The 13460-nt window shown below is 46.3% G+C and overlaps 1 protein-coding gene across 1 annotated transcript in view; it reads right to left on the minus strand.

Annotated features, from left to right (window-relative positions):
• Positions 1–2311, minus strand: part of EMILIN3 (elastin microfibril interfacer 3) — an 11637-nt gene extending 9326 nt beyond the window's left edge. The window contains exon 1 of the mRNA XM_018557674.1: positions 2127–2311. Within this exon, the coding sequence (XP_018413176.1) occupies positions 2127–2311 (185 nt within the window). The remainder of the gene's footprint in view (positions 1–2126) is intronic.
• Between the last annotated feature and the right edge of the window lie 11149 nt (positions 2312–13460).

The raw sequence follows: 13460 nt of genomic DNA on the forward strand, positions 1-13460 counted from the left end.
CGGTGAAGTCAGTGAGCTGGGCAAGATGCCGTACAGAGCGTCACAGATTGCCAAGAGCTCTTAGCAACTTGGGACACTGTGGCCTGCCACTCCTGCACCTGGCTGCCCCCCTGTTTCCCCCTCCCACCCAGCCGCACCCCATTAAAGGGATGGCTCTTGGGCACGCTCCACCAGAATGCCAAACTGTAATTGCTGTGCCCCAACAACCTATCAAGGGGCCCGGTTCATGTTGGATAATGGGGAGTACACCTAAGTTCCTACTTTCAGGGAAGGCAATGTTTGAAATACAAATTGGAGGCACGATGGAGGACCCGCTGGTAGAATAGGTGGTGTGTATAAGCACCTTATGGTATTCAGGTCAACTACGTATGCTTGCATAAAGATGATGTAACCTAGAACAACCAGATTTCACATTAAGGTAATCAAGTCAACAATTTGAGCATCCTGATGGGTTGCTATGGGTTACTACACATCCCTCCTTTCCTTCTTAAGCATGCACATCCATACTAACAGCGGAGCCTCATGCTGTGAGATGGATGCTATCAAGAACAGAGACAATTTTGCCTCATTATTCCAGGCAACACGCCAGAGACAAGCACAGACAAGGGCACCCAGTCCAAGACTAATTCTAATAGCTTTGTATAATGATGTTCCATATTGTTATACACTAATTAATAACACGCGTCTCGTATAAAATGAATGTACAGAACTCGAGGGCCAACTCATATCATGAGCTGAGTAATGAAGATCAGGCTGTGTACGCCGCCACTCCTACACCGATACTCCTCATGTACAGAAACACAAATCCACGCTGTTATACTACAAGTTCCAGCATGCTTCCCCCATCTATAGACTGCCTACCTACGTTCTGTACAATGAGGAATAGGCATTACAAAGGTATAAAGGAATAATGCTCATGGAAACGTGGTCCCAATTCCTGTTCAATCCTAAATTTCTATGTGTAATACCCTTTGTTTGTAGCACTGCCTGTGATGGCATTGGTATCAGTGGCATACTAAATCTTTTTTAGTCCTATGAATTTATAATTAATTTGCCGCGACAAGTAAGGATGATGTGGAGAGCACAGTAAGCCACAGCAACCAATCAGATTCCATCACCTTAAATACCCTACAGCAAAAGATAAGTGCTGATTGGTGGCTATGGATTACAGCGCTACACTCTTCACCTTGATAAGTAAATCCATGATTCACTCCGGCACCAATCATATGCATTAGGATACTGAATAGGTGGGATATTAAAATAGAGAGTGTGTTAGACTATGTGTGCAAGGTTTGACCAGTCCCTTTGTGCTCCACATATGTCTCCTTGGCATGGGCATTACATCTTGGTCCTATTTGTGAATGGGCAACTCAATAGCTTAATGAATCCAGCAACCAGATTCTGTAGTGCTTGGGCACATCACTCAGTACAGTGCCATGGGGTATGTTGGCAATCTATAAATCCATAACTATGTAAGTGCTTCACTAACATATTACAGATTTGGGGTAGACCTTATCAAGACACGGGCTTCCTTCTCCGTAAAATTGTATCATATGCGTAACTGCATGAGCATTGGATATCTCTATGCACTATACAGGTGAAACTCGAATAATTAGAATATCGTGCAAAGTTCATTTATTTCACTAATGCAACTTAAAAGGTGAAACTAATATATGAGATAGACTCATTACATGCAAAGCAAGATAATTCAAGCCGTGATTTGTCATAATTGTGATGATTATGGCTTACAGCTCATGAAAACCCCAAGAACCCCAAATCCACAACCTCAAAAAAGTAGATTATTACATGCAATCAATAAAACGAAGATTGTACATAGAACAATATCGGACCTCTGAAAAGTACAAGCATGCATATGTACTCAGTACTTGGTTTGGGCCCCTTTTGCAGCACTTACTGCAATTACTTTTGCACGATATTCTAATTATTCGAGTTTCACCTGTATATAATGAAGAAGTGGTGATCTCTATATTGTGTAAACGTATATCAGGTCATGGTATGAATGCCTAGAGTTTATTTTACACAGCAAACTCACCTAAAAAAACAGTACGCTATGCTACTCTCCATAACCACAGCCCGTCGACCACCAGACATGCCACCTGTCTTACCTGTGCTTGGTGATGGGTTTGCCGTAGGTCTGGGGATGAGAACCCGGTGTATACAGGCTGTGAATGAACCTTCCCGTGGCAGGAGGTTGGAAATATGTCCCTTTGGCTTCGGCTGGGCATAGCAGCCCGCTCATCCACGCAGAGAGGGAAACTAAAAGCAAAATCCTGAGCATCCTGTCTTGCATTTTTTTCCAGAGGAGAATTAGGATCACACGTGCCAATCTAAAAAGTTCTATAAATGTTCTTCTTGGGTCTTTATTGCAAGAGTGGACTTCTTCTCCTTTGGGTCAATCCAATAGCTCCTTCACAAGTCAAGTGGTCTGTCTTTTATGTGGCACCACACCAAGCTGTCTCTTCCAGTTTGAGGACCTTCTGAGCCAGTCCAGAAAGAATCTTTTTGTCTCCTAAGTTCAACGGCACTTTTAGGAACATACACAGAATTCGTCCTTTATGACTTTTGGCAAGCCGCTCGTTGAGCTGAGGTCCGTCACTTGTGCCCCTTTCTCAGGAGACCAGAGCTGTTGGATCTGTTCTGTATGTCAGGAATAGTCACTGTCACAAAGTGGGACCGTCCTTGGCTGAAGTTAGCTGGCTCAGCATGACACTTTTTCCATCTCTTGTTCTTCTCCCAAAACCTTTTTTTCTTCTCTTTCCACTTCTAGCTCACTTTTTTACTTCCCAAATTCTTTATTTTGCATTCTCCTTTTCCCTCCAGCTCTCACACCTCTTCATCGCATCTCCTCTCTGATTCTCTTGTCTGTTTCCTAACTTTTCCCGTCTCCAGTCTCTGCATTCCCGTTATGACTCCCTGCCTTACTTTCTATCAGTCTCTTGTGACTTTCTGGAGTCTCCCTCTCTCCCCCTGTCCCTGACAGCTCCTCACAGCTCCCTCTATACCCCAGACCTGTAGAAGGGGAGGGGGTGATTGGGGTGGAGGGAGAGGAGGAGTTCTGCGGGATTAGAATAATATACCCCCCTGCTCTACCCTTTCCTGAAACTGTGTTACCTCTGCCAGCTGCAACATGAGACTCAGCCTGGCACTGCATGTCACATTCACCGCAGGCAAAGGCACACGTGCACGGCAAGCATGTACGCTGCAACATTCAACAAGTTCAGGAGAAGCGCTGACGTCCAGCAGGACTGCCAGCTCATCCTGACACACAGGCTGCAGATTCCTCCTGCACAGGAGTCTGTGTGGAAGCATTAAAGTATATGTAGACCCAAGAACAAAAATGTCATATATTGCAGCCTTGCAGCCCTTACATGTGGCTGCGTTCATTTTCTTTTTTTTTTTAGGTTAAGTATACATTTTCTGCAAGTGCAGAAATATATCTGTTGGTCCCATCAGAAAGTTTTCCCTCTTGTAACTTGCTGTGGACTGAACTGAAATCTTAGACAATATAAGCAGCTTTCTTAGCTATCTCCTGTGAACTATAAAGCAGCATCCCTCTGCGCAATAGAGATGAGCAGAGGAGGTGCTTGTGGTCCAAATAAGGAGAGCAGCCTAGCTTGACAACACTGCTCCTCTAAATGGGCAGTACAATGAGCGTTGTCACTCTAGGACAGGAAGTTTGTTACTGGCAGCATCACAGGGGAAACAAAGGCGTAAAAAACCTGAGAAAAAGGAAACTAATGTAGCCACCACATCCAAGTGCTGTAAGGCTGCAATATGTGAAATTTCTGTTAGTGGATTTACATATGCATTAAAGCTGAACTCCGCACTGGGAAAACAAATACACACACACGCACACACACACACTACAAGGGTGAATTGCTCATTAGCTCTAGGGGGGAGAAGAAGTGGCTGTATTACTTACCTTACCCCTGCTCCAGCTGGGTTCAGCGATCTCCACTTTTCCGGGATGCAGATGCTCCCACGGCGTCCGTCATCATGTACATTGCATGACTGCCAGGACTGTACACTGAATTGCACATGCATGGCTCTCCATGTACAATTCATATAAATGATTCTAGCAGGCTGGGGGATTTTAAAGCAGAAGATACATACAGAGTCTCTTCGACCACAAATACCTCGCTGCTAGCATGTTTTTACATTTAGACATTTAGTTCTGCATTCATTTTTTTAAAATGCAGGCAGTGTAAGTACCTGAATTTGACTTGGTATCAGCCTCTGTCAATCCAGTACAGCAGAGCTCATGAAGTGAGAAGCAGCACAAGGAGCCAAAACACTCTGCAGCAGTACTCATGTCCTAACAACATGAACTCATCAGACTGCTGCTTCTCTTTTTACTGTCCAGTCACAGGTTGATGGAGGGGCAAACCTGCGAGTGTTACTTAAAGGAGAACTATGAGGTGAGTGCTTTTCACTGACTGGCGGAACGGACGGGGGAGGGGGCGGGTACAGCTGGCTCTGCCTCTAAATAGGCAGAGCCAGCTGTCAGTCACGCAGCTTGGCGGATCCCTGCACAATTGTCCCGGCAGCAGCTCGCGGTATACTGCGGCGTCTCAGTAACTGAGCCTAGGGTGACGGGAGGACGCTAGTTTGTGTCCTCCCGTTGCCCTAAGGAGAACTATGGGGAAAAGCCTTAACCCCATAGTTCTCCTTTAAGTGCAGCAGAGAAAAAACAGGTCTCCTGTCCTGCCGGACCATGCTGTGTGGTGTGCCAGAGCTGTGTAAATCTCATAACCATTGACAGAAATACAAATATTTGGCAGGTAAAACATCTCCCTTATTCCATCGATGTATTTAGCTGTTTGCCTGCAGTTCACCTTTCATTAGGACAAGTTGACATATATAAAACTCTTATAATCTTATCTTATAAACTCTTCTGCATACACAAATATGTAAAACATTCAAGATTTTGTACAAAGAAGTGATTGCAGGAAACACGAGGAACGTTATTTTTGGACGAACGTTTGGCTTCCTGTTATGTAATTTCATCAAAAATACTACCAACTGTCACTTTTACGCCTTCTTTAAAGTGTATGTCGGAGCAAAATACAGAAAAAGAAGCAGACCAACTCTAACACATGAGCATTTTCCATGTAGAAAAGTGGTGGAACTATTGCCATAGCAACCCAATTGGCTGCTATGGGGCCCGGGGCACAGGGGGACCCGGCCAGGACGAGGAACAAAGCGGTCCCCCTGATGCCGTGCGGGCTGCCTGGGTCATTATGGCATCCCAGGCTGCTGGCTGTCACTGGCAGCTGTGAGGAGGACAACCTGTCAGTGATGTCTGCAGCGGCGCGTTCCTCCTCACAGCCGCTGCTGAGTCAGTGACAGCCAGCAGCTTGCGGGGGAGGAGGCTGGGCCTGGCAGACAGCGGATCCGGGCTGACAGGTAAGAGGTGTGCAGGGGTGTAACGGTCACTCTCATGTGGGCTTTTTGGGATCTCAGGTGGACTCTGCAAGGGAAGTAACTAGAAATCACAGCGCCCCATACAAAATATTGCTATGGGGCCCCGTGATTTCTAGTTCCGCCCTTGATGTAAGACCCTCCCATGTACAGAAAAATACCTGTTGAAGTATTTCAATTTTGGAGTATTTCAATCGACAGGCGTATTTGGACACGCGATTCAGCGCTTTTGCGTGACCCCATAGGCATGCATGGGATTTTCATGTGTATGCGTTTCAGCCCTGGTGTGATCGGGGCCTACGATTGTAAGCTCCTTGAGGGCCCAGTAACACCATATCCATTTGACCGCATAGATCAAGCCAGGCAGCGTTCTGTGGCGGAAGGGGGCGTGTCGGTTTTTCAGATCGCACTGCACTGGAATGGAGGGTACCTCCCGTTCCCGTGTGGGCGATCGTACTGGGTGTGTCTGCGGTGCCATTGACATGAATGGCACCAACTCGCCCCCCCTCTCACCCCAGAACGCTGCCCGGCTTGATCTATGCAATCCAGTGCCTTCCGGGAGCAAACTGTACCAGAAAGCACGGATATGGTATGACTGGACCCTGTAATGTAATGTAAATCAATATAATAAAAGGTAATATTATCCTGATAAAGACGGCACAAATATTATTATGTAAATGTTATGACCATGGTTAGTGCTAATCATTCTATCAAACACCAGCACACATAACATATATTGTTATGTGTACCGGTTACCTGTTACCGGTACTTACCTGTATAGTATTATCTATCAATGGCAACAATTTTGGCAACAACATGGAATTTACCAAATTATCAGCCACAAAAAAATCATCTGATGTGTCATGTGCATATCCAGTGCCTTTGCCTGTCAGGGGGACAGTTGACAAGTAGAGTATGTGCATATCTATGTGTGCTGAGGACAGCGACAGAATTCCTCACCTCGTTGTCACTAAACAGAGACGTCTGTCTTTCTTGATGCCATCGATGTGTCACCTCCTACCTCATCGGCTGAACAAATACCCATAGTTATAGAGTTCCCAGCACCGGCCCTCCCCGATCATTACCACCAGGGCATCAAGTCATTGAGTAAACTAACATCAGAAGGGACCGAAGGGCCTGATGGAAGGGCAGGGGCATAGGGTAATGGGCAAACATACACATATGGGTCCACTTATCAATCAGACAATATGTGGGTGGTGGGGTAAGAATTTATGAAGAATATAGTATTTAAATTCAAGAGATAGAGGAATAAATAGAAATATCTACGCACTCCTCCTATGGGGATTAATTCAATTAACATTTGGACTTCTTTTCCCCCCCTCTCCCCCCCATGAATGTATGTATATATGTGTGTATGTATGTATGTACATACATAAATGTGTTACGTAAATTTATATGTAATTTAATTTTAAAAAAAATCAATCAGACAATATGTCTGGCCTCAGGCCCAAATGTGTGACAATCGGCCAAAGACAAGGCAGAGTGTTCGAATGTTTGAAAGTCACTCTAAGAAATCGAAATGGTGCAACTGTGCCCAAATCAGAGAGTTTAGACAATTCACCTTTAGGCCTCATTCACACGAGAAAAGGCCGGCATGTACAGCTCTGTGCTGCGTGCACGACCGTATCGGGCAGCACCCGGGAAAGACAGGTGCTGCGTGTGATTAGTATGGAGCCCGTGTCCTTCTCTATGGGGGTACGCGGCCATACGCAGACTACGCTCACCCCAAGTGCAGGTCTGTACGGGTGCGGGTATCCCAGCTCGGACGCAGACAGGATCCATCCTGTCAGCGTACGAGTACAGACACCCGCACAGACGTGCAGGGCGGGTGAGCGTAGGGCGGCGTACGGCCCCGTAATCCCATAGAGAAGGACAGGGGCTGCATACTAATCACACTCAGCACCTGTCCTACCCGGGAGCTGCCCGATATGGTCGTGCACGCAGCACAGAGCTGTACATGCCGGCCTTTTCTCGTGTGAATGAGGCCTTACAGTTAAAATCCAGGCAGATAAGAATTATACACATTAATGCAGCTCAGTATTTATCAATACATCATTATGCTTAGCAGTGAAAGTATCTGAACTTGACTTGATATCAGCCTCTTGTACAGTAGAGCTCAGACCAGCAGAGGGAAAATCAGGACATGCCGATAGAAGTAGAGACCAGAGTTATGGAGAAATGATCTTGCTAGTCTGCTGCTTCTCTTATACTGGGGGAGGGACAAGACCTGTAACTGTTACCTAACTGCAACAGGGGAAAAATAGGTCTTCTGCCCGGGCCAGGCAGGGCTTTCCTGTGTGGCAGTGCTGTGTAAATCTCAGGATTGGATGGATAGAAATACAGTCCTTTGGTATGTAAAATTGCTCAGACAGCCAGACAACTAATATCTTTGAAAGCAGTCAGCAATAGCAATGGGAGATTACTTTAATCTGTGTCTTTTTAACTCTTTGCAGGTTCATTATCAGACAGCTCACTGGGCTTTTAGGTAGGACTGCAGCCTTTTGTCACATGGCTGTTATCCTGGGTTATTGCAAAGATAAGACTGTAGCTGGGAATGCATATCTGCCATATACCCTTGCAAGCTTATATGTACAGTGTATACTGTCAGCAGCGGACCTAAGGAACAAAGGGCCCTGGTGCAAGATTTTATCTTAAGCCCCTCCCAAGAGGGGGGGGGGGAGCGGATCTCATTGGCCGCCAAAACCCCTCCCCGAGGCAGTCTCTGCCTTGTTTACATCCTTTACCACATCTTCGTTGTAGACATCTACGGGGCTGTGTCCTGAGCGTCTACTGCGTAGGCACGGCCAGAACTCTGCAGCCTTGCATCACAGCACAGCATATAACCAAACAGCGTAGGCCGCGGCCATTGGGTCAAGGTAAGTATGCATCCCGGGCTTGTTTAGAAGAAGATGAATCACAGACATTCCAGAAACATTACTCAATACGTCTTTATTGACGCATAATCATAATATCACATAATCACGACGTTTTGGTGCCACACAGGGACCCTTTATCAGGCAAAACACCCACCATTTCCTAGGGACGTATCGGTCAGGTGTGTGTTGGGTTATGGACTTCTACCTGATTGGGCTTGTATAGGTCACAGGTGGGGGGCAAATAAGGATAAGTGTATACATCCCTCAAGGCGTAGTTACCCTGTTACAAAAAGAAAAATAATATCACCTGTTATATTGGCTTTTTTACCAGGTTTACACTCCCTGATATACAGGTAAGCTTCAGAAGGAGCACTTGTGAGGGCAAAATGACTAAAGAAACAGAACTGTGCTCTCAAAATAACGAGCGCCAACCCTGCAACATGACTTTTAGTGGACTTCAAGCTATTCCACACTGGGGCGAGAGTCCAGGAGGCCCTGTTTCCCCGGCCCCAACCCCAGACGGCCTGCTATTTCCTGAGATTAAAGTACCTTATAGAAAACACTCCGAGAATATTCAAGAGCAGCACTTTCCTCCCAGTCGTCAGTTAATTGCCTCTGTCCATGGACCTTGAATCTGCAGCGTCAATTAAGTCTTTTAGCCATGATAAAGAATTTTGCTTTGCCTTTTTTGTGCCAAAAAGTCACAGTCTGCATGTTATTATAAGTCTGTTAGAGCTTGTGCATCACCATGACTGATAATAAACCTCTCTTCATAGTTGTATGCCTTATATTATATCACAAATTGAGTGTGCATATTATAAAAAGTACACTACCGCCGATACCGATACCGGAAGTCCCATTAAGGAAGCCATGTGGCGTGTAATGACTCGCCACCTGGCTGCCTGATTATCCGGGAAGCAGGGCAGCGTGTGAAGACTCGCCACCCGGCTTCCCGATTAGCAGGGAAGCCGTCTCCGTGTTCCCTTCTCACCAGATAACGAGACAGCATAGAGCAGGCTTTCTGGCCAATCAGGAAGCTGGGCGCCACGTAATGAGGCGGTAGATTGGTAGAGAAGCTGGCCAATCAGGAAGCCGGCAACGCGTCATTACATGGCGCCTGGCTTCCTCATTGGCCGGGAAGTCGACTCCATGCTACCTCTTCACCAGCTGATGAGGAGACATGAAGCCAGCTTTCTGGCCAATCAGGAAGCCGGGCATGTAATGACTCGCTGCCGGGCTTCCTGATACCGGAAGCCTAAGTATTGGGCCAGGCATCGGAGCATTTGGTGAGTACGAGCGCTCAAATAGTCGGCATCGATACCGATTCTAGTATCGGTGCATCCCTAATAAAAAAAGTGTAGGGACGGACACCCCTGGTTAGGGGTCCGCAGTGCACTGGATTGCATGGGAGTTCAGCACACCACATCAAGCTGCTGTGCCAGGAGCTCAGCGGGATGCCAACCGGAGAGTCCAGCTCAGCTTCTGGCAACTGGTGACATCAGTGAGCTGGGCGGGAAGCTGGACAGAGCATCTCAGGTTGATAACAGCTCAGAGCAATCTGGGAAATGCTGTGTTTGGGTTTCATGGCAGCAGAAACCCGGACACAAGAAGTCAGGCAGACAGGCACAACCAAAATTAAGATAGAGGCTACTGGCCCCCCGCTGAAAATAGTCTCAACTGTGATATTTATGAATGGGTGGCGCTATTTACATATGAATACGCCACGGCTCATTCTCCCAAAAAACTGTCCTTGCGTCGCTAGAGTGTTCGGGTTTCGCTTGAAGAAAAGGTGGCAACCCTAATGGAGGGCCTGAACGATGGTAGAGAGCAGACCCAAGCTCAGCTTTTACAGGAAACATTGAGCTTTGCATGTCATTTCAGCTGTTTATATCCTCGGATCTTCTGATCATTATGACCAGCACTTTTCACTGCAGAAAACCGTTTTTTGTTTTTTTTCACCAAATGCTCAGTTTGAATTGCAGAATTGCCCGAGTGTGTAACAGGTGTAAAAAAAAAATAGTAATGTTCTTTTCCCCAGAGAAGGAAAGAGCTATGACACGCATTAGGGAGGGGAACCGTGGCTGTGCTAGGGAATCAGCTTTTCCTGGAGGGGTCAAATTCCCATGCCAGTTTAAAGGCACATTGTAAGGGAATAAAATGCGTTTATGGAAAGAAAAAAGACTGCAAGGAAACATGTAAAATACTTGATTTTTCTGTCCCTTTACCTGCAGTTTATTAAGTTGTTGACAAGATCTGATTAAAGTGGACTTGAACTCAAAAAGTGAAGATCTGTAGTGTGAGAAATCAGACACTGGTGCCTCTGATTGCTCATCTCAGGAGGGAAATTAGGATGCTGCTCGCTGTTATCCTTGCTGACATGGGGAAGCAATGCCCTTCTTCTACCAAGATGGCCGCCTCCACACAGCTATACAACGCAGAGCAAGGCATGGTAAAGCTGGCCATACACCTTACAACCATCGCACGACTTTCGTTGTGCGATGGTTGTAAGGTCATTAAAATTTCGTACAACCTGCCCATCTTGGACAGGCAGATCGTACTTGCGATCATCGCAAGCCCTCCCCACTGAGGGGAGTGCTTGCCAATGATTGCAATGCTGAGCGGGCAGTGTGCGCTTGTGCACACCGGCCCGTGCGGCTTTCGTCTTCCGAGCATGCTACCGACCCGCCGAAAAATCATACGATTTTCGGCGGGTTTTCCAGCATGCTAGGAAGACGAAAGTCGTACGACCTTACAGTACATGATTATATTACGATTATCGTACGATCGCGGGATCACCCGCGATTATCATACGATAATCGGCAGGTGTATGAGCACCTTTAGGCAGTAACAGGGAAAATATAATCTGCAGGAAGACCACAGCCAGTACTGGTTACTAGTCCCTTGTCCTCTACCAGCTTCCACACTTGAGAACCTCTTAGAGATTTTCTGTTGCCAAAGAAAGAAGTTTAGAGTCCCTTTCTATGAAAGGAAAAAAGCGTTTGGGTCATGTTTTCAGATCTTGTAAAATAAGGTCATATAGGTTCCATTGGGTGAGCAAATATAATGGCGTAAAGCTTTTCAAAGGTCCTTGGCAGGAAATTAAAGATGATCTCCACGCAAAGAAAAACCTATTTTAACTTCATGCAGGGCGTGTAACTCCAGATCACGGGGCCCCATAGCAAATATGTGATGGGCAGGGCCCCCCTGATGACCTCTCTCTGAGCTGTAGCTAAAGACACCAAGATCCCAAAGACTCCTCTTGTGTATCTGACATGAGCTTTCCTAAGCTGTAGACTTTGCAGAGCATTAGGGTTGTCATCAACTGCAACCCTTAATAACACAGTACCGTGTTATCTTCACATGTTTTATGTCTAATTTGCCTCAACAACCTAATGGGTCCCCCTTCCAACCCCCAGGCCCCATAGCAACCGACAGGGCTGCTATGGCTAAAGTTACACCACTGACTTCATGTTTACAGTTCTTGTAACTACAAATGCTTAACACCTATCCAGAGATGGTACTGGTAGATGATCCTATGGAGGCGAATGAATGCTTTCTTTGTACATGAAAGGTGAAAGAAAGGCAGTGAATCATACAAAACTTTCAATGTTACTAAACAATGTTTTCATAGAGAAAACCTGCTTTTGGTGTACATATGTTGATTAGCCAGAGGTGTCCCTAGACTATGCGCTGGCTGAGGAGGGGAAGGGCTACTGGTTTGCGCTACTAGTGCTACGGGTTTGCGTTACTGGTGCTACGAGTTTGCGCTACTGGTGCACATTACTGGGGAGGGGGGCTAGTAGTACACAATGCAGGGGAGGGGTGGGTGCTAGTGATGCCGGCCAGAGTGCCCCAGTTTGCTAAGACCCCTTCGCAATCTGGGATGCTCTGGCCGGAAACGAGGCAGCAGGCAGATCTTGCACCCCCCCAGATGCCACCTGACGCAACCTCAGACTGCCTCATTATAGGAACCACCTTGTGATTAGCTATGAAACAGTCTGGAAGCACCTTCCACTACCACCGTCTCTTCTATGTATATCAGCCCCACCCCCAACCCGTCCCCAAGCTAGTGTAAAGGAGGAAGGTAGAAGACAGGGAGGAGCCTCCCTGTCCCTTACTTGCTCCTCACTGCTGAGGCGCTCCGTCCATGACAGGTTACACAGCGGGGAGGATTTCCCTGCTTTGTAACCTGTTAGATGCCGATCTGAATGGAGAAAAAGCTGTCAGCTTCAGACATGAAGCTGACAGCTTTTTCCTCCATAATTCTAGGTAAGGCTCTGCCTCCCCTGACCGCACATCCCTGATGTACATTATATATTGTAATGATATACAGTATGTCTTCTTACCTTCGTTTTCTGGATGGGAGCACATTTTTGACTTTGGGTTCGATCCTGAGCTCATCCATACTCCTGATCTGCACACGTGTTCCAGAAATCTTTTAAACCATTGGATCCCCATGACAGCCAGGAAGCTAGAATTTTCAAACGGGGGTCAGCCTACACATGTCTTGCAGTATAAATATATAATAATCTCAATCAAACCCTACTGGATAAAAGTGAGTCCTGGAATGATCACAATTGTAACATTTAATAATGATGTTGAAAAAGTAATGGTGCATAATATTGCAGCTTGGTGGTGTTGCTTAGCCGACACATAGAGGAGACATTGCATTCATCAAACTGAAATTTTTATCAGTCACGGAAACATAAACTCCCTTCCGGATTCCAATTAGACTTTTCTGGAAGTTATCTTTCCAATCAACTATCAACATGTTCCTTAATAGGAAAGCCCACACCCAGCCGCCGCTGTCTCTTTAAAGAACCTCTCATGAAGCCGATAACAGACTGACTTCCAACACATGACTTTGCTGAAAACACGGCTGAGAAAATGTAGCAAATACCAACGTCCTGTGCCAGAAGAGTGCCAGGAAACAGGGAAACTGTCATCGACTAGATCACCATTTGAAGAATGTAGATGAGATACCCAGAATATAAAGGGCCACTTTGAGGTGGGGTCTCACATTCCATACGGCCACTTTCTTTTATAATGTGAGCAATATAGCAGGATGAGTGAGATGACATGGTTGGAGGGGCATAGCACTGCTAGAATTCACAACACATT

Source organism: Nanorana parkeri, unplaced genomic scaffold (assembly GCF_000935625.1).
Source record: "Nanorana parkeri isolate BGI_ZX_2015 unplaced genomic scaffold, ASM93562v1 scaffold295, whole genome shotgun sequence".
NCBI classification, from domain to species: domain Eukaryota; kingdom Metazoa; phylum Chordata; class Amphibia; order Anura; family Dicroglossidae; genus Nanorana; species Nanorana parkeri.